This window comes from Pithys albifrons, chromosome 26 (genome assembly GCF_047495875.1).
Source record: "Pithys albifrons albifrons isolate INPA30051 chromosome 26, PitAlb_v1, whole genome shotgun sequence".
NCBI lineage: Eukaryota > Metazoa > Chordata > Aves > Passeriformes > Thamnophilidae > Pithys > Pithys albifrons.
Window position 1 is genome coordinate 1,427,640 of NC_092483.1, and position 26,711 is coordinate 1,454,350.

General features: G+C 47.6%; 1 protein-coding gene across 1 annotated transcript; it reads right to left on the reverse strand.

Moving 5' to 3' along the window:
- Positions 1-1,073: 1,073 nt before the first annotated feature.
- LOC139682994 (zinc finger protein 551-like) lies at positions 1,074-1,751 on the reverse strand. Its single transcript, XM_071577696.1, has one exon. The coding sequence runs from the start codon at positions 1,749-1,751 to the stop codon at positions 1,074-1,076; it is 678 nt and encodes a 225-aa protein (XP_071433797.1).
- Positions 1,752-26,711: the final 24,960 nt, after the last annotated feature.

The window sequence follows — 26,711 nt, forward strand, 5'->3', positions numbered from 1 at the left end:
ACTCACCACAAGAGAGATTATAAGTCAGAGCTAAAATTTAATAATAATATTACAATAACAACACTGACACACAAGGGAAATTGCTTTCAACTCACAAAACCCCAGCAGTATAACCCAGTGTCCTGGGGCACAAACCCAAGGTGGTTTGTTTGCCTTTGTGCTGAGACCCCTGTGGTTCCCCCAAGTCCAGAGCAAAAGGAAAAGAAAAACCTGTTGGTGCAGGCGAGGGCTGTGGTCTGGGCGAGAGCGGGGATCTCCTCCTGTCAAGGTCCTGCTGCTGCTCCGGATCCAACGAGAGGTTCCTGAGGTCTTCTTACCCACCACTTATGTACCCTCAGGGAGCACTCAGTCCCTCCCCCTGGGCGGGGACTCACACAATGGGTGATTAACTCTGGGAGCCAGGGGGTGTTGAGCTGTTGGTGGCCCATTAGCAGCTCCGCCCCCCTCAGGCTGGGTGTGAAGGTGATAATGGCTCCCTGGGCAGCTGCTGCTAATGGCCCATTGACCTTGGGGAATGAATAGAGGGGGTAGAATACACAGCTTTGATCACCCCCACACAGGGTTAGCTGGTCCCTCCTGCTGAACTAGGAAAAGAGTATAAAGGCATTGACTGACAGTCATTTGACTCCTGGGGTTGCCTCACCATCAGGATGGTAATCTGGGGTTGAAACCAGAGTGGAGTCCCCTCAGCCAACCACTGATACATTTGCAAACAGGGCATTGTTTGCTTGTACATTCCAATGAGGGATGTCCTGCAACAGGCCTAAAGTCATCAAATCCCCTCATCCCAAAGGATTTTCAAGGTCAGCTCTGTGTCCTGATGGATGTTCTTCCCACTCTGTTCACCCAGGTGTCTACAAGAAACCAGGAGGATGAGGAGACCATCAACCAAATGTTTTCTTAATGTGAGTCACCAGGAATGTTGATCACCAAGACTCTACTCAAAGTGGGTCACCAGGTCTGTGCTCAGTGTGGGTCACTGTGGATAATCCAATGTGGGTCCTCCAATGGGTGTTGGAGTTGGAGCAGCAGAGAAAGCTCTTCCCGCAGCTGGGGCACTCTTAGGGCTTCCCTTATTGGTGGGTCCATTGGTGCTTGGTCAAGGTACAGTTGTCAGTGAAGCTCTTGCCATACTCGTCACACCTGTAGGGTCTGTCCCCAGTGTGGATGAACCGGTGCGTGACGAAGGTGTCCTTGCGGTTGAAGCTCTTCCTGCAGTTGGTGCAGCGGAAGGGCCTCTCCCCTGTGTGCGTGCGCTGATGCCTGAGGAGATCTGAGCTTTTCTGAAACCTCTTCCCACACTCAGAACACTCATAGGGATGTTCCCCTGTGTGGATCATCTGGTGGGAGATGAGGTTGGAGCTGGATCTGAAACTCCTCCCACACTCCCCACATATGTAAGGCCTCTCCCCGGCGTGGATGTTCTGGTGGGTGACAAGCTGGGTCCTCTGGTTGAATCTCTTCCTGCAGTCAGTGCAGCAGAAGGGCCTCTCCCCTGTGTGTGTGCGCTGTTGTACGAGGAGACACAAACTCCTCTGAAACCTCTTCCCACACTCAGACCGCTCATAGGGATGTTCCACAGTGTGGATCTTCTGGTGGCAGATGAGGTTGGAACTGCTACTGAAGCTCTTCCCACATTCTCTACAAGTGTACAGTCGTTGCCCAGTGTGGATGTGCTGGTGGCGAATCAGAGTGGAGCTCCATTTAAAGCTCTTCCCACAGTCCAAGCACTTGTAGGGACTCTCATCCATGTGTTCCTGTTGGTGGAAAGAGTCCGGAGATCTGGCTGAAGCACTTCCCACATTCCAAGCACCTGTAGGGCTTCTCTCCAGGGTCAAACTGAATGTGGACCACCAAGTCAATGCTCCAGCTGAAGCACCAGCTGGCTTCCCAGGACTGGCTTAGTTTTTCCTTCTCAGAGCACCCAGGTCTACTTTTGGAGCTCCTCCTCCTCGCAGATCTCGGTGGATTTTCCTCCCCGCTGACTTCCTGTGCTGTGGAGCCATTCAAAACGGCCTCTGCCATGAGGTTCTGCCGGGGGGCATTTAATGATCCTCTGGGGGGTTTGGTGTTCAGTCCCTGAACATCAGACCCTGAGGAAAGCCAAAGTGAGATTGAAAGTGTAAAGTTTTCTGTAGTGCTAATGGGTCACACTGAGGAACGCGACTGTGAAAACATTCCCAGGTTTGTTTGGAGCAGAAATTTGGAGGCAGTGATGACAGGTCAGAGAATCACAGATTCATCAAGGCTGGAAGAGACCTTCAAGGTCTTCTAGTTCAACTGTCATCCAAACGCCACTATAATCATCCCTAAATTGTATTCCAAGGTGTCACGTCCAAACACCACCTGAGCCCTTCAGGATACCACCACCTCCCTGGGGTACTTCACTGCATAAACATCCTCTCAGTGAAAAAATATTTTTAATATCTAACCTGAAGCTTGACCAACACAATTGAAATAATTTCCTCTTTTTCTGTCCCCATACGCTTCGCAGAAGAGAGGGAAACCTCCGCTCACTAAGACCTCTTTTTAGGTCTTTGTAGTGAGCAATATGGTCCTCCCTGAGCCTCTTCTTCTCCAGATGCAGGAAACCCAGTTCTCTGTTCTGTTCCTTATCAGATATATTTTCTGACCCTTCCCCAGCTCTGTTCCCTTCTCGTGAAAAGCTCCAGCCCCTCAATGTCCTTTGTGCAGTGAGGGGCCCAGAACTGGACACACCACTTGAGGTGTGGCCTCACCAGAGCCCAATGCAGAGAGAAAATCATTTCCCTAGTCCAGCTGGCCACACTATTATTGATAAAGGCCAGGATGCCATTGGCCTTCTTGCCCACCTGGGCACACTCTGGCTCATATCCAGCTGCTGTCAACCAGCACCCCCAAGTCCCTTCCAGCTCAGCAGCTCTGAAGCCACTCTGCCCCCAGCCTGGAACATTCCATGGGGTTTTTGTGGCCCAAGGGCAGGACCTGACACTTAGCCTACATGATCCAGCCTGTCCAGATCCCTTTGCAGAGCCTTCCTGCCCTCCAGCAGATCCACAGTCACACAAAACTTATGTTCTCTGTGAATTTACTGAGGGTCACTCGTTCCTCTTGTTGAGATCATCAATAATGATGTTAAACAGCACCAGCCCCAACACTGAGCCCTGAGGAATCCCACTAGTGACCAGCCCCACCTGGATTTAGTTCCATTCCCCACCACTCTCTGGCCATCAGCCAGTTTTTCACCCAGCAAACAGTTCCCTCATCCAAGCCATGAGCAGCCACTTTCTGCAGGAGATGCTGTGGGAGGTGGTGCCAAAGGCTTTACTAAATTCTAGAGAGACACATCCACAGCCTTTCCCTCATCTCCTGAGTGGGTCATTTTGTCATAGAAGGAGATCAGGTTGGTCAAGCAGGTGCTGCCTTTCTCAACCCCACAGTGGCTGGACTTGACCCCCTGGTTGTCCTGTTTGTTCTGTCTGATGGCACTCAGGATGATGTGCTCCATGGACTTCCCTGGCACCAAGGTCAGCCTGACAAGCCTGAAGTTGGCTGGATCCTCCATCCAACCCTTCTCATAAATGGGCATCACAGTTTCTGATTTCCAGTCAGCTGGCACTTCTCCAGTTTACCAGGACTGCTGGGCAATGAGTGAAAGTGGCTTGGCCAGCTCTTTCTCCAGCTCCCTCAGCACTCTCGGGTGCATCCCATCTGAGACCAGAGACTTGTGTTGGTTTCATTGACACAACTGGTCACTCACTATATTCCCCCTGGGTTACAGAGGCTTCATTCAGACCCCCATCAGCAACTTCCATCCCTTGGATCTGGGTATCCTGAGAACAAGCGGTTTTAGTGTAAAACACAGAGGCAAAGCAGACATTAGGTCCTTCAGCCTCTTCCTCCTGCCCTGACACTGTGCTGCCTCTGCATCCAGCAAAGGATGAAGACTCTCCTGAGCCCTCCCTTGGCTGACCATGGGTTTAGAGACACATTTTTTGTTGTCTTTAATTGCAGTGGCCAAAGTCAGTTCCTATTTTTCTTTGGCCCTTTAAATTTTTCTTCCAACATAACCTCACAATATCCCTGTACTCCCCTAAGTTTCCTGCCCCTCTTCCCAGAGGTGACACACTCTCTTTTTCCGCCCCCTGAATTCCAGCCTACGTTCTCTGTTTCACCAGGTCTTGCTTTTTGCCCTCTGGCTTGTCTCATGACACAAAGGCAGAGCTCCTGGAGCTTTCAGATTTTTCTTCCTAAAGTACCTCCAGCCTTCCTGGACCCCATCTTTTCAAGACTGACTCCCAAATGGTTGTCCAGCCCAAGGTGTCAGTTCTTGTGCCCCCTCCTTCCTTCACCCACCATGGAAAATGCTGCCATTCAGTGTCTCTGTGCCCAAGATGGCCCCAACCATCACATCACCCACCAGTCAGAGAATGGTTTGGGATGGAAGGGACCTTAAAGAGCATCTCGTTCCAAACCCCTGCCAAGGGCAGGGACACCTTCCACTAGACCAGGTTGCTCAGAGCCTCATCCAACGTGGCCTTGAACAACTTCTAAGGATGAGGCAGACAGAACTTCTCTAAGCAGCCTGTGCCAGGGCCTCACCACCATCACTGTAAAGAATTTATTACCAATATCTCATCTAACCCTTCCCTCTAGCAGTTTGAAGCCATTTCCCCCTTCTTCTGTCACTCCAGGCCCTTGTAAACAGTCTTTCTCCATCTTTCATGGTGGCTCCTTTCAAGCACTGGAAGGCCACAATTAGGTCACTCCAAGGCCTTCTCTTCTCCTGGCTGAAAAATCCCAATTCTCTCAGCCTTCCCTCATGGCAGAGCTGCTCCATCTCTCTGATCATCTTGGTGGCCTTCTCTGGACTCGCTCCAACAGCTCCATGTCCTTGCTGTGCGGGGACCCCAGAGCTGGAGGCAGCTCTGCAGGTAGGGCAACATCAAACCAGGTATGTTGCAGCCTGCTCTAGAGAGGACCGCACACACCAATGTGATGTAAAGCAAATCCCCAGTTTATTCAAAAACACAGGTTTATATGACCTCAAGTGACCCCGCCCCAGGTGCGGTGGTCTGACTCCAATTGGTTGAGGCTGGAAACATGTCCTTTTAAGGGGAAAACGAAACTTGTAAGGTGGTCACTCCAGACCCACCTGAATCGGGCTGCAACATCTCCCCCTTTTGTTTCAAAGAACAAAGCAAAAATGCAAACAACAGAATACACATCATGCATATTGCAACTTGAACAGAAAGGCTGAAAATTTTGAAAATTGAGAAATAACATTTTGAAAATCTCAAATTTTGCTAATTCAAGACTTAACAGGGTATTTGCAGGTTACACATCCCTACCTCCCCCTCTCTTTTCAAAATAGAACTTTTGGAAGGAGGTACAGTAACCTTTGTAAACTCACACAAACTAATACATGACACAAAACATGTATGTTTGGCAAACTTACAACTAGTGCAAAACAAGAAACTTTTCTTTCACGCGTGAAATTGTGGTCTCTTTGTGCAGTCGTCACTGCACAAACCACTGTAAACAAACTACGAATTTTATTAAATTTTGTGCAAAGTGTTCAAGAGTGCAGAGTGACTTAACTTAGCAAAGAAGCAAGTTCAGTCCAGCTGAACTAAATCTCCTTGTGTTCAAGGTCCATTCTCAGAACTTCTGTGTGGCCATCACAGAGGCTTGAGAATGAAGCTTTGATTTTTAGTCCTTATACACTCCTGGTAAAGCAGCAAACAAGTGTGAATTCACAGAGGAAATTCACAAAGGCTAAACATAACCAACACTGAAAGAGACTAAGTACTGATGATCTTATGCTCTCTAGAAAATGTTCAGCAGCTTAGGGGGGCAGGTATCCTTACCCCTGCAGCCTGCTGGGCAACTTGGCAGTGCAATAAGCTCAAAACTGCACTTTAACTGAAAGTTTTACAGAATTTCAAAATACAAGCTAAACAACATGCTCTTGTACTAGACTGTTCTTGTTTGATTGGACAGTTAACGACTAGTCTTAGGCTATTGCTGCTTGTGGTTGCCATATGGGGAAGGCAGCCTGGCTCCAGTTTCCATGAGCTATTTGACTGGCTGCGCCCCATGGCTTGCAGCCCCTCTGGTTTTTTGGAGGTCCAGCTCCCCACCCCATGTTTGTTAGAGCAGTACCATCCTTTTTATATTTAGAATGACAATCCTGGGCTTTGTGACCAAGTCTGTGACAACGGTTACATTCTCCAGTGAACCTTTGAGTTCTGCTATATTTTGGTTGTGCTGGACAAGATTTTGTTGTTAAATTCCAGGGTCTTTTCCCCCTTTTTTGGGTGGATTGTTTGCTAAGAACTGTGGCTAGAGCAGAAGCATGTAGCTTTGCTTTTTCCTCCTCTTCTACCCAGGGCAATCTGGCACAGGCTTCAATTAACTGTACCAAAGTAGCTGTGGCAGGGAGAGAGGCTATGAGCTGTTTGCATTGAGGATTGGCATTATTAATTACCAGATCTTTCAATAAGGCTGGTTTAATGTCAGGGGTAATATTTGGAGCAGCTTCCAAAGCTTCTGTTACTTTATCTACAAATTCCATGAATGTCTGTCCAGGTTTCTGCATTATTTGCATATAAGGTAGAGAAGGTTTTCCCTTCTTAGGCAGATTAGAGAATGCGGTCAAAGCAGCATTCTTTGACTGTTGCAAAATATGAAAATGTAATGCAGCTTGTGTTTGTGGGTCTTCATAAGCTCCTGATCCCATTAGCTGGTCTAAAGATGCTAATTTTAAGGGATGTCCAGTTTCTAATTGTATATTTTTTGCCTGTTCCTCCGTTAACTGCTCTTTCCATTTCTGTAGAAATATCATATAAGCAGTAGGAGGTAGAATAAACTCCATTAAAGCCTTAGTGTCTGCTGGGATTAGGTTATTGTATTTTATGAAGGCTGTGATTTGTTTTTTTACCAAGGCATTGTTATAGCCATATTGAAAGACTACACTGTGTATTTTTTGTGCAATTTTCCAATCAAGTGGCTCCCATTTTAAGCCTTGTGTAGTGTTAATCACAGGCACAGAAACCAGGGGTTTCAGGGAAGGTGAGGGTGTACCTACTTCTGCAGCTATGGATACTAACTCTTTGTACCTTTGCTGGGTATTAAATGTGAGGTCGCGAGGTAGCTCTGTTACATCGCGGTCCCCGGCTTCCCCCACCCTGTTCCAAACAGAGGCTTTTTTCTGCGCCGTTGTTGAAGACTGCAGGTGCCAGTTTTCTGGCGCAGGGGCAGTCTCTACCGGCGCGGGGGGTTCCAGTGCCGGTGTTGGCAGCTGCGGGCTGTGCGAGGCTATCGGGGAGGGAGTCCCCGCTGGTGCTGCAGCGCTTGGGTCCTGCGCGACCGGCGCTGTGGGAACTCGCTCTCGGGGCGCTCGCGCTGTGGATGGCACGCAGTGAAGGGAACGCTCAGGGGGAGCTCCGCGGGCTCCGCTCCACTGGGGAGGAGTCTCTCCCCTCTCCATGACGCGGTAGATCCACGCAGGAGGTGATGGTGGCGGCGCGGGAACTGATTCGCCTCCGGAGCGGGCGAATTCGGAGTCGACCCCGGCCCCTGCGGGCTGCGGGGGACTCGCGCCTGGCGCATGCGCTGTGATTTGCATGCAGTAGGGAGGGGGGTTGGGCGGTCCTGGCGCCTCGTGGTCAGGGCGCGCCGTTCCTTTGTTTGATTTCGCGGGCTTTGCGATCACGTGGTCTCTCTGTTTTCCTGGCCACGCGGTTATGCCGGGCGGCTGTAGCCCTGCTGGAATGTCTGCCTCAACAGTCTCCTGCCGCAACGGAGCGACTCCGGCGTACCCGTGGGGCGGCGGGGAGCGCAGCGGCGGGGCGACCCCAGCCCCGAGGTACCCGCAGGGCATTGGCGGCGGCGGCGGTGGAGCCGGCGCCGAAGGTGGATGGACAGGGGGAGAGAAACTCCCTGGGGTTTGTCCCCCCCTCCACATGTCTCTCTCGGCTGAGGGCATTCCCCATCGCGCCTTCTCGGAGTTAGGATTTAAATAAAACTCACTCACGGTTTGTTTCTCTGCGGCGTGTCTCGTGGGGTTCCAAGGTTGCTGCTGAGGTCCGGCCGCTTCTACAGCGGCAGCCGGTGGTCTCATTCGCTGTGAGTTGTAAGGCGGTGCAAAGACGACTTCTTGGCTTTTTACGGCGACGAACGGCGTTGAAAAGCTTTGATTCCATGGTTGCTGTGGTCTTGTCGGGTTTTCCGGAGCGGGAGCGGGCGGTGCCGCGTGTGGGTACCGCGGCGGGTGTCCGACGGACGGCACAGGCGGAGCCGAAGGGTACCGCGGTGGCGTTTCTGCGAGCGGCGGTGCCCACGGCGGTGCAGAAGGATGTTCAGGGGAAAAATCGCCCTGCAAAAGCTGACTGTTTTCCGTCCTCTCCGGTAGATCGAGGTTTTTACGGGCTCGTTCTACTGCTAACAGCATTTTCTTTACAGCTGCATATGACGGAATCAGCTGTAAAAATTCTTCGGGTGCAGTTTGCACTAAATTCCACAAATCTGCCCCAATATTGTCCCATAATTTTATGGAAAGCGTGGGATTGGCATCTGTTAGGTGCCCTCGACTGAAGCACCAATCCAAAAATTCCTGTAATGCCTGTCTTTCAATGTCTGTTTTCGTTACACGAGCTAGTTTCTCAAATTTATCAAGCAATAACTTCGTTTTAGTCGAGTTGGAATTTCCCATGTTTCTTTAACTCACCGGTTCGAAGGTCGTGGTTCCTTCAGTCCACGTTCTTTCAGCAGCTCTCAAGGCTACTACACAAAACTCCCAAGTTTAAGGGAGACAGAAGCTCTCAGGGGCTTCTCCACAAAGCACCCAAAAAAAACTGGGGCATAGCAGCTCTCAGGGGCTACTTCTTAAGGCTCTAGGCAGGCGTGCAGGTGGGTTCCATGTCTGAGACACGTTGGGGTCCACCATTTGTTGCAGCCTGCTCTAGAGAGGACCGCACACACCAATGTGATGTAAAGCAAATCCCCAGTTTATTCAAAAACACAGGTTTATATGACCTCAAGTGACCCCGCCCCAGGTGCGGTGGTCTGACTCCAATTGGTTGAGGCTGGAAACATGTCCTTTTAAGGGGAAAACGAAACTTGTAAGGTGGTCACTCCAGACCCACCTGAATCGGGCTGCAACACAGGTATGTTCCAGCAAGGACAGTGTGGAACCTCCTGGAACCAAAGGGGGAATTGTGACACAACAGAACCTCATGGAACCAAGGGTCCATTGTGAAAGTGCACAGTCTTTGCAAGGAAGAAAGGACAATGAACATGGGAAAACGGCATGGAATGAAGGGACCATTTAGGCACTTTAGAGCCTCATGGAACTGAAGGAACTGAGAGACATTGTGGAACCTCCTGGAATCAAAGGGCCACTGCCAGGGCTCATAGAACCATAGGAACCCAGGGACAGGGCAGAACCTCATGGAATGAAGGGGACAGTGTTACACTGCAGGGCCTCATGGAACCAAACAAAACCTGAGACATTTCAGACCTCCATGTGTGTTGGGTCTGGCTGAGCTGGAGTTCATTTGCCCACAGCAGCCCTCACAGCCCACCCACGGTCAACCCACCACAGACTTTTTGTCGCTGGACACAGAGTTTGTCAGCTGAGCTGCTCATCTCTTTCTTTTGCTGAGTTTGGGAACTCACCAATACAAACAAGGGCTTTGTGCTTTGCCCTTACACTGATGGCCTTGCCATGCTGTGGGAGCATCTTCTGGGGATGATGGAGGAATTCTCCCTCCCTCCCTGCCTTAGACTGATGTGAGTGGCTTTATAATGAAGTCTCCAATGGTCTTTGCTCATCCTTATGTGGGCTGTTTTATACTGGTAATAATATCAAGTAATACTGTTGGCACACTATGGGGTTCATGGATTTGGGTGTCATCCTGGTGTAAGAGAAAACAAACTTTAGGTGATAATATATTGAAATGTGCCCTGAGGCATCCAGTTCCTGAGTGGAAGGTGTTGCCACCCACTGACTCCAGTGGGTCCAGAAGAACCACGTGACACTGGACACAGGTCAAACAACTACAAGCCCAGCATCTCACCGGGAAGGGGCTTTGGACTTTACCTTATAAGTACATGTTTCTAACCTCAGCCTATTGGAGTCAGATGTGCTGTGCCTGGGGCGTGGTTACCTCGGGTTATATGTTGTCTAATTTGAATAAAGTTGGGATTTGCCTGAACACCATATTGGTGTGTGAGATCTCCTTTGGACCTGTCCATAACAGGAAGGGTGTGTGGGAGGATTTTGGCAGGTTCCTAGGGAAGTTATCACCTCCCATCACCTGGGACTTCACACCTGAACAGGTAATCAACCCTGGCCAACTGACCTGTCACCTGATGGAAGGTGCCTTGCCAGCCCCAGTGAAAACCAGCAGCTTCTCACCCTGTCCTGGGGCCTGACCTGCGCCTGTTGAGCCACAGTTCAGTACCCTCAGAGAGCTGTAGGGGAGGCAAGGACCCAAACTGCATGGGAGGACACTGTGGCTAAGATAGCGACTCAAATCACAACAACTACAGTAATTGCCCCAGAAGTGAAAAGAAAAATATGTACAAGGTGAGCGAAAGGTCTCTATCATCGCTTAGTTTAAAAAGGGAGGAAGAAGTAGAAGAAGAAGGAGAATCAGAAGAAGAAGGAGAATCAGGAGGGGAGAGGGAAGATCAAGAACCCAGTCACTCAAAAAAGAAATTTAACAGAGTGAGACAAATCAAAGAGGAAACAAAAGTTACCTGGTCCCTGAACTCATCAGAACTTTGAGTCTTGTGAAAAGATTCCAGCTGCCAGCCAGGTGAGGGGTTCCCTTCCTGGCTGCTTTGGTGCTGGGATAACAGGGCTGATAGTGAGCAATTGGAAGGTCATGAAGCCCAAAAGCTGGGATCCCTTCCTAGAGATTGTGAAATTGAAAGAGGAGTTGGAAAAGGAGACATTTGCAGTCACTGTAGACGGATCTTCTCAAGAGTGAGGGCAGGTGTTATGGGTTTAGCCAGGTGGGCCTAAACTTAGGTTTTAAAGTTCAGCTAGGCCTAGGATTGTCAGCTGATTTAAGCTGGGCTGAGCTAGCTAACAGCTGACTTCTTCCAGCCAATAATATTGTATTCCATACCATACTACATCATCTCAAAGGGTGTAAAATCCAGTGTGTGGGAGTGGCTTGATTAGTTCCATCATGGCTGCACTAAGAGGAGGACATCTAGCAGCTCCTCTACTATGCTAGGCCCTGCTTCTGTTGCCTCTGCTTGCATTTTGTTTGCATTCAGGGAAGTAGAAATATTTTGTTCTTATACTTTCTCTTTCTTGCTGAGTGTCTTTTGGAGTGCTTATGAATTTAGAGTAATGGGCTTTGTATTAAGTGGGAAGTGGGAAATTATTCCTCGTTATATATGCATAACTTGTGCAAGTGTGTGTTATATTGTAGTTCTCTCTTAGTTTTCTCTTCTCTGTATAAATACATGTAGTTAGTTTCAGCATAAACCTGGTTTTGAAGTTTTTTTTCCCCTCTCCCTCTTCTCTTCCCTTAGCTGGTTGGGGGGAGGAAGAACTCTTTTCACTCTGTCCTGGACAGTTGGCATTTTGCCAGCTCAACCCAGGACAGATAATTGGTGCATTGGCCGGGAAACGAAGGCCACTAGCAAGTGTCCCAGAAAGTTGGCAGGGCTCCCGGGAGCATTGTTATAGAAACATTCCTTGATATCTGCATTGCTTGGGTACATCTAATATAAACAATATTCTCTTGCTACTGGATCCTCGTTTTATTCCTTGTACTGACTGTTTTTGTGAGTTCAGATAGCTCAACTCGTACCTGCTGTGAATGTAGCCACTGCAAGGAGAAGCCTGGATGGTCTGTTCTGTTCTTGTGGTGTTCCTGGCCTGGGACGTGGGTGAGATCATTTCATGCTTGTTCTCCTTTAATTGCATTTGTCTGTTTCATTTATTTAGGTTTGGTTTTATTTCTTCCTCTTTTCTGGTTAACAAGTTGTTTGGTTTTTTTTCCCTTTTTCCCTTTTCCCTTCCCCCTGGGGGTGGGGTCCTACGTGGTGTGTATATATGGCCAAACTTCGCGAACAAAGATTTGGGAAGGGCTCTCCCCAGGTGGGGGTGTGCCCTTCGAGCCTGCGCAGTGGATTTTAGGTGAGGCTCAGCGTGCACAGAACTGGCCTCACCGTTTTAAGTCCCAAGGTCCATCTGCCACGGCCGAGCAAGGTTGGACAGTGACAGTGAAGTCCTCAGGACTGTCTACAGCACCTGGTACTAACCGGGGCTGACCCTGCTGAGCATCCGAGATCTGACGGGATCGGATGGCAGGGAGGCATTTAACTGCCCGGTATGGTCTCCACTGAGACTCAAACTCACGACCTTGTGATCAGAGTCCGGAGTGCTCACCATTACACCACGGGACCGCCCTTACGTGGTGTGTACACATTGTATATATGTGTTTGCAAATGTCAGGAAAATATAATTTCTTTTTAATTCAGTTCAGTTTCTTTTGAGTTCTTCTCTTTTCAGGGTTTTTTTTTTCAGTTTTTTTTTCCTTTGCTACGAGGACTCAGGGGGGAGGGAGAGGGCAGTCAAGGGTTGGTAAGAAGCTAGGCCAAACCTGAGACAGCAGGGTATCCATTTAAGGGATATCTTCTGAACTCTTCAGGAAAGTGGAACACTGCAGACAAAGGTATCCAGTACTTGAGCGAATTAGCAATGCTGGGAATCACCTGTAGTAATCCAAAAAGTGATAACACCTCTAAAGATCCAGAGGATGTTCCTTGCTCAATGGGCATGGGGACTGTCCTGGATTGAGCTGGCAAAATGCCAACTGTCCAAGACAGAGTGAAAAGGGTTCCTCCTCCCCCCAACCAGCTAAGGGGAAAAGAAGAGGGAGAGAGGAAAAAAAAACTTCCAAAGCCAGGTCTATGCTGAAACTAACTACATGTATTTATACAGAAAAGAGAAAATTAAGAGGATACTACAATATAACACACACTTACACAAGTTATGTATAACAAGAAATAACTTCCCACTTCCCAGTAAACACAAATTCTACCATTTTAACTACAAATCATTCTAGAGAAGTTGGTTCTTCAGAGACAGACTTAAGCAGAGAGAAAAGCTAAGAACAAACATTTTACTTCCCTCAGGTAACATGATGTTAAGCCGGTGCTCTGGGCTTGGGCCTCCCCATCCCTCCTGGGACGGCAGAGTGTCTTGCTGGCACCACAGCTGTGAAGCAACTGCACAAGCCACACCCACACACCAGCTCTTACCCCTTTTGAGATGATGCAATATGGTATGGAATACAATATTATTGGCTAGAAGAAGTCAGGTGTTAGCTAGCTCAGCCCAGCTCAAGTCAGCTGACAATTTCAGGCCTAATCTGAACTTTAAAGCCTAATTTAGGCCCACCTGGCTAAACCCATAACAGGGAGGAAGGTGGTTCAAAGCACCCCTGCATCACATTCCAACAGCCTGGCAGCATTGTGTTCCCTCCAGGGGGATACACCAGCTCTAGAGGTGGCATCCTCCTGGCTCTGAAATGTAGGAGAAACTCTGGGCACTTCCTCATCCCCATGGGCCAGCAGCTCAGCTCTCAGGGGCAGCACAGGAGATAAGTCCTCTCCTACCACAGCCAGAGGGAAAGAGAGTCCCAAGCACAACCCATGTGGTGAACTCTGGTTCTTTCTGTGTGACCAGAGGGAGACATGAGGACGTGGGATGGTGAACCCACTTCTGAGCTGGGAGCCCATGCAGGTGAACTGAGAGGGAAGAGAGCTGTGGAGAAGGGGTCAGCCAAGAAGGATGTCCATGTAGTTGCTGCAGAGATACAAGAAAGCAATCAGAAATCTCCTAAGCATAAAAAGACTAAAATCAACTATTTCGATCCTGGTGAGGGGACTTGTGGTCTGGCATCACAAAGGTCAGACAGTGAATACTCTGGCCAGGAACAGGAATAGAGGGTCCCTGCCTTTGGCCAGGAGGAGGAAAGGTAAAGTAAACAATATTCTGTGGAGAGAAAGGACTCCACACAACAAACCTATGAGGTTTATAGTGAAGACCTTTATTACACAAAGCACACGGTTTATATAGGGTTAGAACTACACCTTATTGGCTAAAAAGAGTTTCACCCTACCATGCTAAGACCTTTAATTGGATAAAACCCATATCTCACAAGTCCAGTGTTTATATTATCTTATCCTGGCTGTTTTCACGCACCTGCAGAGTTCTGTGGGAACCTACTGTGTGAATCCCTGGGGAGTAACCTCCTCCCTACCAGTCAGCAGCAGCTGAGCTCCTTGCTGCTTCTGGCTGATAGCTAAGTCTCACAGGGTTTGTGCAGGCTGGTTTCAGTCTTACAGGATCTTATATAGATCTGAATTGCTCACTTTTCATTTTACTGTAGCAACAATTGCCCTTTTCTTTATGTTGGGCAATTCAGAACTATTGCATTGACTTGCAAACTATGCCTATAACACATTATTAGGCCTTCTTTCAGTAAATCGAATAACCAACCATTAAATCCTAACTTTTTCAACCAAATATCAAAAGCAGATGATGTTACCATTAGCTTTTTCATATAGTCTTTCAACTGTTTTAAATGTGCATGAAAAGACACTGAATGATCTGACAAATTCATGCAGCACATCCATTAAATTCTTCAAAACTAAGGCTTTGAGCTAAAAGCTGTGCTGAAAGCAAAGAAAATCAAAAGCAATTGTATTTTGCAATAATGCATGCCTAATACTATCTACATCAGTGGCAAGACAAGGCATCTACATTCTGCAGGTAGTTCTTTAGTCTTTAAGGATGTGTTCATCGGTCATTTCAGACATCAGAGGATACACACACACACTGTCAACCTGACAATTCTCTCTCTCTGTAAATGTGCCTCAAAAATGGCAATAGCATTTCAGCATGGGCCCTTAGCAGAAGGCTAGTGCACCTGATAGCAGCAGCACTTCAGCATGGGCCCCTGCAGAAAGCTACTGCATCTGATGTTAACTGCAGCACAATTGCCACAATCACAAAATTCACCAAAAAAATCTATCTATAGATCATCTTTAAAGCAATAGGTTTAGCTAACGTCATCTATCATTCGTTGATCACTTGCTTTTTTTCTTGCAGTTCTTTCACTTTTACTACTTTATTCTTTTTCTTTTGTTAATTTCAGTAGTGTTCTCCCACGATTTTTTTATATTCTATTTATTCATTTAATTATTTATTTTTTAACCATTATTCTTTTTCTTTTTTTTTCTTTTTCCACTGTTCTCTCCCCCTTTTACTTTTTAGAGCCAGTAACACAAACTGAAACGCTGCTCTATACTGTAATGTAGCAAGCTTAACCTTATATAGTAGAAGTACTAGTTAACAATACACTCAAAGCTATAAATGTAACCTTACTCTAATGACTTAAACCTTTACCAAATTAACATTATTCTGCTAACTCAGTGAACACCTTAACTCTTAACATTATTCTGCTTAACTTCTTAACCTCTTAACAAATTAAAAACACTACTGGATTTTGCCTAAAATCCTTATTTGCTTAAAAAATTAAAAATATTATTCTATGAGCTTAACAACTTAATTTTATTAACAAAACAAAAACCAAAAAACATTCTTCTGTCTGCTTAACATCATTATTTTCTTAACAAATGAAAAAATATTCCTGCAGGCATTGTCATTGGTGCACCAAAAAAACTTAAAACCCTGAACAGAAATATAACACCACCAAACAACATTATTTCTATAAACTGGTTATGTTGCATTTGATGCCAAAAGGTTTTTTTAATTTTTCAATTTTCATATTTTGTAGATTTTAGGAACACAGTAGATGTAATGTTGTAGATTTTAGTGAATTAATATTTAGCAGCTTGTAGCATAAAATCCTTCTATCTCTACCCCTGCTCCAGAACAGGCAGCTGAGATCTGCCAGCTATTTAGTCTCTTCCTCAAGGTACCTGATTAAAGCATATCAGAAGAGAACATAAACATGGAGCAGTGTGACCCAAAGCCCTGGAGAGCGTCCAAGAGACCTTTGTGTGCTGAAGAAGAGGAGGTGGATGAAGACAGAGGGTCCCAACGACCCCAGGCCCAATTCAACAGGGGTGGGAACTGGGAGGGGACAGAGGTGGAACTGGACATGTGGACAGTAGTGATTGGGTAGGTTATATTATAAAAACTATAGAACTTAGAGCTTGCGCGCGCACGTCTATGTATTCCTGGATGAGCGGGGTTGCTCATTAAAGTGCCTGCCCGTTATCTTATCTCCTACAAAACTTGGCTCGGAGTCTTTTTTACAGACTTTTACGGCAACAGTTTGGCTGCACGAAAGGTGGAAGGAGGACCTGATTCACTTCAAATTCCTGGTCCGGACCACGGAGGTGAGATAACGGGCAGTTACTTTGGGTTTCTGTGGCATTTGGCTACGGAAAGGGGGGATTTTTGCCCCTGGTAGGAATACGGAAGGGCCGGGAGGGAGACCTGGTCTTAGGCCTAGCCAGTTTCCTGGCCTGGGAGGGCGAGGGTTTTCGCCTGGGAGGGACGGGGTTGTCCCTTGAGCCTCGGGAAGGGCAGACCACGCAGCATTTGCAGGAGGGTAGCAGGCTGGGAGGCCGGCTGCAAGGGGGACGCCTCTTGTGAACTCCAGAGTCAAAGCTGTCTGGTTTAGCCTGAGGCACTGGTGGTGGTGTTGCTAAAAGAATCACTATGGGCTGTGTCCAAAGTTCAGAGGACGAGATACCAAAAGATTCCCCTTTAGGCTTGGTTTTAGATCACTGGAGTCCTCTTACTGGTTCTGAAACATCTTTGAAGAAACAGGAACTCTGTAGGCTCTGTCTTAATATGTGGCCACTTCATTGTAGTAGGCGTAGGGGAAAGGTTTGGCCCAAAACTGGGTCTTTTGTGCTAGAGGATGTGTTGCAGCTAATTTCGATCTTGCATACAGAGGAAAGATGGAATGAAGTATGCTGAGTTGTTTTTGGCCTTTTTGTCCCATCCAGAATGGATGAGAGGGTATGAGAAGGGTATTTCCAAGGCTGGCTCCCCAGCTGGGGACTCAGGAGAGCCTGTGTTTGTTCTGAGAAAGGCAAAAGGGGAAACGGCATGGAAAAACCAAGAAAGAGGATATTAGCCAGGTTTATATTCCTAAGGAATAGGATTGGGACCTCTTAATTGCTCCAAATTTGAGGGCTGGAGCAGCCAGAGGGGCTGCTGGATCCGGTCCCGGGGCGGGGGCAGCGGTGGCTGCTGGATCTGGTCCTAGCGTGGGGTCAGGGGCTGCTGGAGCAGCAGTTCCCAGCCCAGGGGTGCCGGCGGGACCTGGTGGAGCAGCAGCAGGGGTGGCTGCTGGAGACGGGGAGTTGCTTGTCCCCTTACCGAAGCGGGAGCTGGCAGCACAGAGCGGGCAGGCTGGTGGAAGCGGCGCTGACGCTCTGCAAGCGATTGATGGGGCTGCGGCTTTGCGGCCAGGCACGGCGGGGAAAGCCGGGGCATTCGATCAGCCAGGCGCGGTTACCATAGCAACAGGGGCCATAGGAGCGGCTGGAGCCGGGGCAGGGGCTCAGGCTGGAACGGATCTCACGGCTAGAACAGATCAGCCCATGGGAAGGGGAGATCATGGACCTGGAGGGGCTGTGCTCGACCCCCCAGGGACGGCAAAGCCAGCAGGACCAGCTGATCTTATAGATTTCAGTGCGAGCGATGGTGTGGTGGCAGGAGCCGCAGGAGGGTTGAGGTGGTACCCAAAATGGAGAGACCCTCCCCATACAACATAGGAGCTTTCGATCCTGCCTTCGAGGGCAGGGCCAGGCATGCCTCCTTCCCCTTAACACCTCCCATTCCTTACCCGTATGGATTATATCTGTACCCAGGTGGGTAAAGTGGAGATGGGGTTGTCCCCACTGCTCCGCCTTGGCATACAGAGCCGCGGAACAGAGGCGGGGGGGCAGTGGGGGAATTTCCTGCTTCGAGCTCACAGCAACAGGGAGCAAGGGAACAGAGGAGGGGAAGCCTCCCCCCACTTTTGTTGCCCAGGAATAAGGAATCAGACGTGGAGCCTTCAGGGGATGAATCGGATAGCTCAGAGGAGGAGGAAGCTCCCGTGGTAAAACCAAAAGTGAAAGCTTCTGCGGCGCCCACTAGGAAAGTAGGGAAGAGATTGCTGACTGCCTTATCAGATCCTGATCCCATAGCTAGGAGAACAAGAAAAGGGAAGGAAAAGCTTGTGCTAGAAGTTCCTTTAAGGCAGGCTATGGGAAACCAAGGTCCTATGTATATAAAGACTCCTTTTTCACTGGTAGAGCTGCAGCAGTGGAAGGCTTCAGTGGGGTCATATAGAGACAATCCCGATAAAGTTGCTAACTATGTAGAAAGGGCAATAAAGACTCAGGACCCGGATTGGTTCGACCTGGAAGTGCTGATGGACACCCTATTGGACAGCACAGAGAAAGAAATGGTTAAGAGAGCAGCAAAAGCTGGAATTCAGCTGCTGAGGGCAGCTGGGCAGATTTCGGGGGAAGTTCTGCAGATATTTCCCCCAATGGATCCAAAATGGGATCCCAATGTGCCAGCACAGAGGGAAGCACTGACACGATACCAGGAGTATGTGGTTTATGGGTTCAGACATGCTATCCCAAAAGCAGTGAATTGGGCTAAGATGTATGAGGTAAAAAAGGACAAAAATGAATCTCCTACTGATTTCCTGAATAAGCTGAAAGATGTCATAAGAAAATACACAGACATAGATACAGAATCAGACACAGGGAAAAAGCATTTGGTTAATTTGTTCATAGGCCAGTCTGCAGATGACATACGGAGGAAACTGCGGAAGGCAGGGGACAAAAAGGATATTAGTGAGTTGCTGGATATAGCTTAGGTGGTATACCGGAATAGAGAACAAAAGGGCAAAACAAAGGTGTTGGAGCTGGAGGAGGAAGATGACGGTCATGGACACTGTAACTGCCAGGAGCGTCGTAAACACAATACCCAGAATAAGGGGTATAAGCATCATTACCAATATGATAGGTGTTCCTACTGTAAAAAAAGGGGCACTGGAGAAAGGATTGCCCAGACCTGAGAAAGGATGAAAACCCTCCTCTTCCCCCTCCAGCCCCCCAGCTGACTGTGAGTCAGAATGCATGAAGCAGACCGGAGGTTACTACCCCAGCAGAACCTCTGGTTATAGCTAAGCTGGGGGAAGAAGAAGTTGAATTCTTGGTTGATACAGGTGCAGCTTATTCTGTGTTAAACACCTTGGAAGGGAAACTGAGTCATGATTCTATAACTGTGGTTGGTGCTACCGGGGTAAGTGAAACCAGGCCTTTCTTTAAGCCTCTGAAGTTTAAATTAGGCAAGCACTGGGTAACTCATCAATTTCTTTATATGCCAAACTCTCCCAAGCCTTTACTAGGCAGAGATTTGTTAGAGAAATTGGAGGCTGAGATTAAATTCTGCAAAGGGGGGGAAATAAAAGTCATAATTCCTGATACTAAATATATCGAAGCAGCTACCTTTTTCATACAGGAAAGCCACGAGGAGATCCCAGCAGAGGTAGAGGATGCTGTCATCCCCTTAGTATGGGCCAGTGATTACCCTGGAAGATCCAAGCAAGCAGAACCAGTAAGCATCACTCTCAAGCCAGGAGCAACACCGGTAAGACAAAAACAATACCCTTTGAGCCTAGAGAGCTTGAAAGGATTAGCACCCCTAATTGAAAAGTTTCTCAAATTCAAGCTATTGGTAGAATGTGAATCCAAATATAATACCCCTATCCTGCCTGTGAAAAAGGCCGATGGCAAGAGCTATCGTTTAGTGCAGGATCTAAGGGCAATTAACAGAATAACAGAGGACATACACCCTGTAGTGGCTAATCCATATACCCTGCTCACCACATTAACTGATGATTTAGGGTGGTTTACTGTGCTTGATCTCAAGGATGCCTTCTTCTGTATTCCTGTGCATAAAGACAGCAAAGAGCTCTTTGCTTTTGAATGGCAGAACCCTGAAACAGGAAGAAAAACCCAACTCACCTGGACAGTTCTACCCCAAGGCTATAAGAACAGCCCAACGCTATTCGGGAACCAACTAGCTAAGGAGCTGGAGGAATGGAGAAGGCAGGAGCCAGAGGGAATCCTCCTACAGTATGTCGATGATCTTATGCTCGGCACGAGAAGCCGAGATGAATGCAATAGACTCACTGTAAGTCTTTTAAATTTTTTGGGGTTTAAATGGATATAAAGTCTCAAAAGGCAAAGCACATATTGCAAAGGAACTAGTCATCCACCCGGGGCTGGAAATATACAAGGGACATCGACGGCTCAGTGCAGACAGGAAAGAAGCCATCTGCCGTCTCCCAGAGCCCCACACCGTCCGAGAGATGCAGGCTTTCCTGGGCATGGCAGGATGGTGCAGACTTTGGGTGGCTAATTATGGACTATTAGTCAAACCCTTATATGGAGCACTGAAAGCGGCCCGGGGAGGAGTCGTGGAATGGACTGACGAAACTAGAGCTGCATTTAAACAGCTGAAACAATCCTTGATGTCAGCTCCAGCACTGGGACTGCCAGACTTAACCAAACCTTTTGAACTGTTCACACATGAGCAACAAGGTGTTGCCCTGGGGGTACTGTCACAGACCCTAGGATGCCAGCGCAGGGCTGTGGCTTACTTCTCCAAACAGCTAGACAATGTCAGCCAGGGGTGGCCGGGATGTTTGCGAGCTGTGGCTGCGACTGTTGTCCTAATCCAAGAAGCTCGGAAACTCACCCTGGGGCAGTGCATTGTCGTGTATGTACCTCATGCAGTTCAGGCAGTGCTTGAGCGAAAGGGGGGTCACTGGTTGTCCCCTAGCAGAATGCTCAAGTACCAAGCTGTGTTGTTGGAACAGGATGATGTTACCCTGAAAACAACATCCAATGTAAATCCTGCCATGTTTCTGTCCTCGACACTAACTGACAGTGTGCCCGAGCATGATTGCTTACAGACACTAGAGGAGGTCTATGCCAGCAGACCAGACCTGAAGGACACACCCCTTGAGGATCCAGACTGGGAGCTGTACACAGATGGGAGCAGCTTCATGCAGGATGGTAAGCGTTTGACAGGATATGCCGTCACAACGAAAGATGAGGTGATTGAAGCAAAAGCCTTGCCAGCAGATGTATCATCCCAGAAAGCAGAACTAATTGCATTAACGAGAGCCCTGGAACTAAGTGAAGGAAAGAAGGTAAATATCTGGACAGATTCTAAATATGCTTTCAGCGTGGTTCATGCCCATGGAGCAATCTGGAAGGAGAGAGGCCTGTTAACTGCTCAGGGCAGTGGAATCAAACATGCAGACCAAATTAATGCACTTCTGCAAAGCATTTGGAAACCAGAAAAAGTGTCTATCATTCATTGCAGAGCTCACCAGAAGGGGAAAACAGCCCCTGAATTGGGAAATCATTTTGCTGATCAGGCAGCAAAAAGGGCTGCAGAAAAAGGCATCCTGCCAGTATTACCACAAAAAGAAATTGACTTGACAGGATTCACCCCAAAATACCATGAAAAAGACCAGCAGTTAATTAAGTCCCTTAATGCAGAAATTAAAGAAAGTGGATGGGCGGTTACACCCACAGGACAGGTCGTAGTTACAGCCCCAATCCTTAGAGAAATAGCTCTGCAGGAACATGAAGCTACACAGTGGGGAAGTGAAAACCTTCTAAAGCACCTAAAAAAGGTAATCATAGGGACAGGCATGACCGAGGTCGTGCAATCCACTGTTAGCAAATGTGAAATTTGCAGACAAAATAATCCTGACACAACCAAGAGAGTGGTGCTAGGGGTAACAAAGGCTGGAGACTTTCCTGGAGATTACTGGCAAATAGATTTTGCTGAGTTACCACCCAGAGAAGGGTATAATTACATACTGGTACTAGTTGACATATTCAGTGGATGGCCTGAGGCATACCCCTGTCGCACCAACACAGCAAGGGAAGTGGTAAAAGCTCTACTTAACCACATAATTCCAAGATTTGGAGTTCCTCTGGGAATGTCATCAGACAGAGGGACACATTTCATTGCAACCATAGTTAAGGAGGTGTGTCGCACCCTCGGAATTGTTTGGGACTTGCATACCCCCTACAGGCCTCAGGCGAGTGGCAAAGTTGAACGCATGAATGGTACCCTCAAAATGCAAATCAGTAAAATTTGTCAAGAAACATCCATGTCATGGGTTCAAGCCCTGCCTCTGGCTCTCCTGAGAATTCGTATTCAACCGAGGCGGAGGGATAACTTAAGCCCTTATGAAATACTGTATGGGAGACCATACCAAGCTCTGCACCTCCCGGGGGACATTCACATAAAAGGGAAAGTTGATTTACAAAAGTATTTAATGGCTTTAAGCTTTACTTTACAGAAACTCCAGAAATTTGTTGAGCTATCCAGACCGATCGGACTAGACACACCTGCTCATCAGTTCCAGCCCGGAGACTGGGTCTACGTCAAATGGTGGGACAACGATCCGCTGCGAGCTAAGTGGAAAGGACCCTTCCAAGTCCTGCTGACTTCTTTTACTGCAGTTAAAGTTGCTGGGAAAGGGCCCTGGTTCCATTACTCCAGAGTGAAGAAAGCATCGATTCCTGGGACAATCGACAAAGCAGAACCGGACACTGATGACGATGATGCGGCTTAGACTGCTTCTTCTGTACATGTGGTCTGTACAGTCGGTAACTATGATGCGAGTGTCGAATCAAAATTTACATGTGACCCTGGTGCAAAATGTGTCTAAAATCCTTCACAAAACTGACTGCTGGATTTGTACACAAACGCCAGCGATTGATGATAAAGAGAGTGATTGGCCCCTGATTGGTATTCTAATGAACGAGACAAACTTTGGTGAGACTTTCGGAGTCCCGGGGACATGGAAACTAGTTGAGAGAGCCTATTATTCAATACCCCTGAGCAATGTAATTCTCGGTCAGGACGATCAAACTGTTCCCTGTCTGTTTATTAATGTTACAGGAAATGTCACCCTTCCTACCTACTGTGACACCAGCACAGCTACCAAAGGGTTAACCCCAAAGATGGTGATAAAAATGGCAGCACGACTGTCACAGGTTTGGCTTAGCTGTTGCTAACTTTGGACTGGCCCCCCTTCCCCCTCCCAGAACTTTTTCAGCAAAGGAAAGGGAAAAGGAAAAAAAACAGAAAAGACACGCACTCTAAAGAAACTGAACTGAATAAAAAGAATAAATTATATTTACTAACATTTACAAACCACACTGTATACACAATACATAGGATCTCACCCCCCAGGGGAGAGGGGAAGGGAGAAAAGGGGATTGATTAGCCGGAAAATAGGGAAGACACTAACTTAACGAAACCGAATGAATCAAAACAAACACAATTAAAAACTTTAAGGAAAGGGAATGAGAATGAAACAATTTCACCCAGGACAGGAGAACTACCAGGGACCGGAGGGACCAGACTTAAACCACCTCCTTCTAGCTCTTTAGCTAAAAACAGGGAAGACAGGTGTAATGGTTTGACCCATGGCTTCCTCAGTAACCATTGTATCTAAGGAAGTTACAAGTATTCCACACGTGTCTTCCACGTAGCAGTGGGGGAGTGGTGTTGTGGCTTCTTCCGGTCCTTGGCTGAGTTACTGGAGGGAGGTGGTGGAAGTCTGGTCCCTCCAGTCCCTGGTGGTTCTCCTGTCCTGGGTGAGATTGTTTCATTCTTGTTCCCCTTACTTGAGGTTTTTAATTGTGTTTGTTTTGATTCATTCGGTTTCTTTAGGTTGGGTTGGTGTCTTCCCTATTTCCTAGCTAATCAATCCCCTTTTCTCCCTTCCCCTCTCCCCTGGGAGGTGGGATCCTATGTATTGTGTATACATTGTGGTTTGTAAATGTTAGTAAATATAATTTATTCTTTTTATTCAGTTCAGTTTCTTTAGAGTGCATTTCTCTTCAGTTTTTTTTCCCCTTTCCTTTGCTGGGAAGGTTCTGGGAGGGGGAAGGGGGGGGCCAGTCCAGGGTTGGCAACAGCTAGGCCAAACCTGCGACAACAGGAAAAACAAAAAACTACTCTCTTACTGCTACGTGGAAGACCTGTGTGGAATACTTGTAACTTCCTTAGATACAATGGTTACTGAGGAAGCTATGGGTCAAACCATTACAATGACCCTGGAGAATAGTCCCTAAACAGGGCTCGGGGTGGTACTAGATCTGTGAAAATGAACCCTGGAAAGTTTTATCCCTCAATAAAGACAGGGTCTGCACTTTAGGAGCTGTGATACCAAACATAACAATCCTTGACCCAATTGATGAACAGGAAGAGTGGGGAAGAATCTATCCCAGAAGGGTAAAGAGAACCAATAATCCCCTTATAGATCGTCCCACACTTTTCCACAGCATAGTCAGAGCTGCAATTCCATCCTTGGGAGTAAGTGAATTAGAAAAAGCAGTTGTCAACATCTCAGCTATCCTCGAAAACCTCCTAGATAAAACCACAGACACTATTACAGCTTTGAAAGAAGAGGTCCACAGTTTGTCTCGTGTAGTTCTGCAAAATAGAATGGCCCTGAATTTGATACTAGCCTCACAGGGAGATGTGTGTAAAGTCATTAACACTAGTTGTTGTTCCTACATAGACCAAAGTGGAAGAATTGAGAAAGATCTGGCTGCAATTCGGAAGCAAACCAAAATTCTGCATCAGGTAACCCTTGATAATGTCTCATTAGACCTGGATGATGTTTTCCACAAGCTCACGTCATGGTTGCCGAACTGGACCTGGATGAAACAGCTGGTTTTGTTAGTGATATATGTAGTTAGTGTTTGCATAATCGCTTATTGCATGATCAAATGTTGCAAATGCTGTTCATCTCTTTGGTACAATTTCAAGTATGGAAAGTAGAAGCGAACAAAATTTTAAGTTTTGTCCGTTTCTAAAAGGGGGGACATGATGCCGAAAGGGTTTTTTTTAATTTTTCAATTTTCATATTTTGTAGATTTTAGAGACACAGTAGATGTAATGCTGTAGATTTTAGTGAATTAATATTTAGCAGCTTGTAACATAAAGTCCTTCTATCTCTACCCCTGCTCCAGAACAGGCAGCTAAGCTCTGCCAGCTATTTAGTCTCTTCCTCAAGGTACCTGATTAAAGCATATCAGAAGAGAACATAAACATGGAGCAGTGTGACCCGAAGCCCTGGAGAGCGTCCAAGAGACCTTTGTGTGCTGAAGAAGAGGAGGTGGATGAAGACAGAGGGTCCCAACAACCCCAGCCCCAATTCAACAGGGGTAGGAACTGGGAGGGGACAGAGGTGGAACTGGACATGTGGACAGTAGTGATCGGGTAGGTTATATTATAAAAACTATAGAACTTAGACCTTGCAGGCGTGCGCGTCGATGTATTCCTGGATGAGCGGGGTTGCTCATTAAAGTGCCTGCCCGTTATCTTATCTCCTACAAAACTTGGCTCGGAGTCTTTTTTACAGACTTTTACAGCAACAGTGGCCTGGATCAGCCCACGACAAATGGTTGGACTGTGTTTCCACCCCTGGGGCAGTCGATTCCAGGTGTACTGCACGCCCCTCCAGGTGAAAGCAAACTACGGCCTGCACTCTGGTGCCAAGGGAATGGAGAAGAATGCATTAGCAATGTCAATAGTGGCATACCACTTTGCTGCTTTGGACTCCAGCTCATACTGGAGCTCCAACATATCTGGCACAGCAGCACTCAGCGGTGGCGTAACTTCATTCAAGCCACGATAGTCCACGGTCAGTCTCCATTCTCCATATGATTTACGTACAGGCCAGATAGGGCTGTTGAAGGGTGAGTGTGTTCTGCTGACCACCCCTTGGCTCTCCAGCTTCCTTATCATTTTATGGATGGGAATCACAGCATCTCGGTTTGTACGATACTGTCACCTATGTACAGTTGCAGTGGCCATTGGTATTTCTTGATCTTTGACTCGGAGTAATCCCACAACAGAAGGGTCTTCTGAGAGACCAGGAAGGGTGGACAACTGTTTGGACTCCCCTTCAATCACTGTGGCTACACCAATAGCCCACCGGTACCCCTTCGGGTCCTTGAAGTATCCTCTTTTTAAATAGTCCATACCAAGGATGCTAGGGGCTTCTGCCCCTGTCACAATGGAATGCTTTTCCCATTGGTCTCCTGTTAGGCTCATGTCGGCCTCTACCACCGACAGGTCCTGAGACCCTCCGGTTACTCCAGAAATAGACACAGTCTCTGTACTCTCATGTTCCGATGGCATTAATGTACATTAGGCACCAGTATCTACCAAAGCTCGGTATCTCTGAGGATCCGATGTGCCAGGCCATCGAACCCACACAGCCCAGTAAACCCGATTATCGTCCTGGTCCCTCTCCTCCTCCTGTCAGGAGGCAGGTCCCCTCTATTCTTGTTCCTGGTCGGAGCATTCTCCATCTGACGTGTGCGATGGTCTGTCAGAGGCTCCTTCATCAGAATTGGGGGAGTTGTTTCTTTTGCGTCTCGGAGATCGATGTTTCTTTTCCGAGGTTTTTGCTTCAACTATGTGGACAGCTTTCTTGCCAACTAATTTCTGTCTTAATTCTTGTTGTCGGGCTTCAAGTTTAAAGGTGGGTTCACCGTGCCATTTCTTCATGTCTTCCCCTAGTTTACGCAGAACAGTCCATAAGACACTACGCTCACTCTGTGCCTTACTCCTGGGGCTTCCAGTTTTCTCTCCT

What these genes read in the sequence shown, in the direction of transcription:
- LOC139682994 (XM_071577696.1), bottom strand. Translation starts at nt 1,751, where the DNA reads ATGGATGAGAGTCCCTACAAGTGCTTGGACTGTGGGAAGAGCTTTAAA.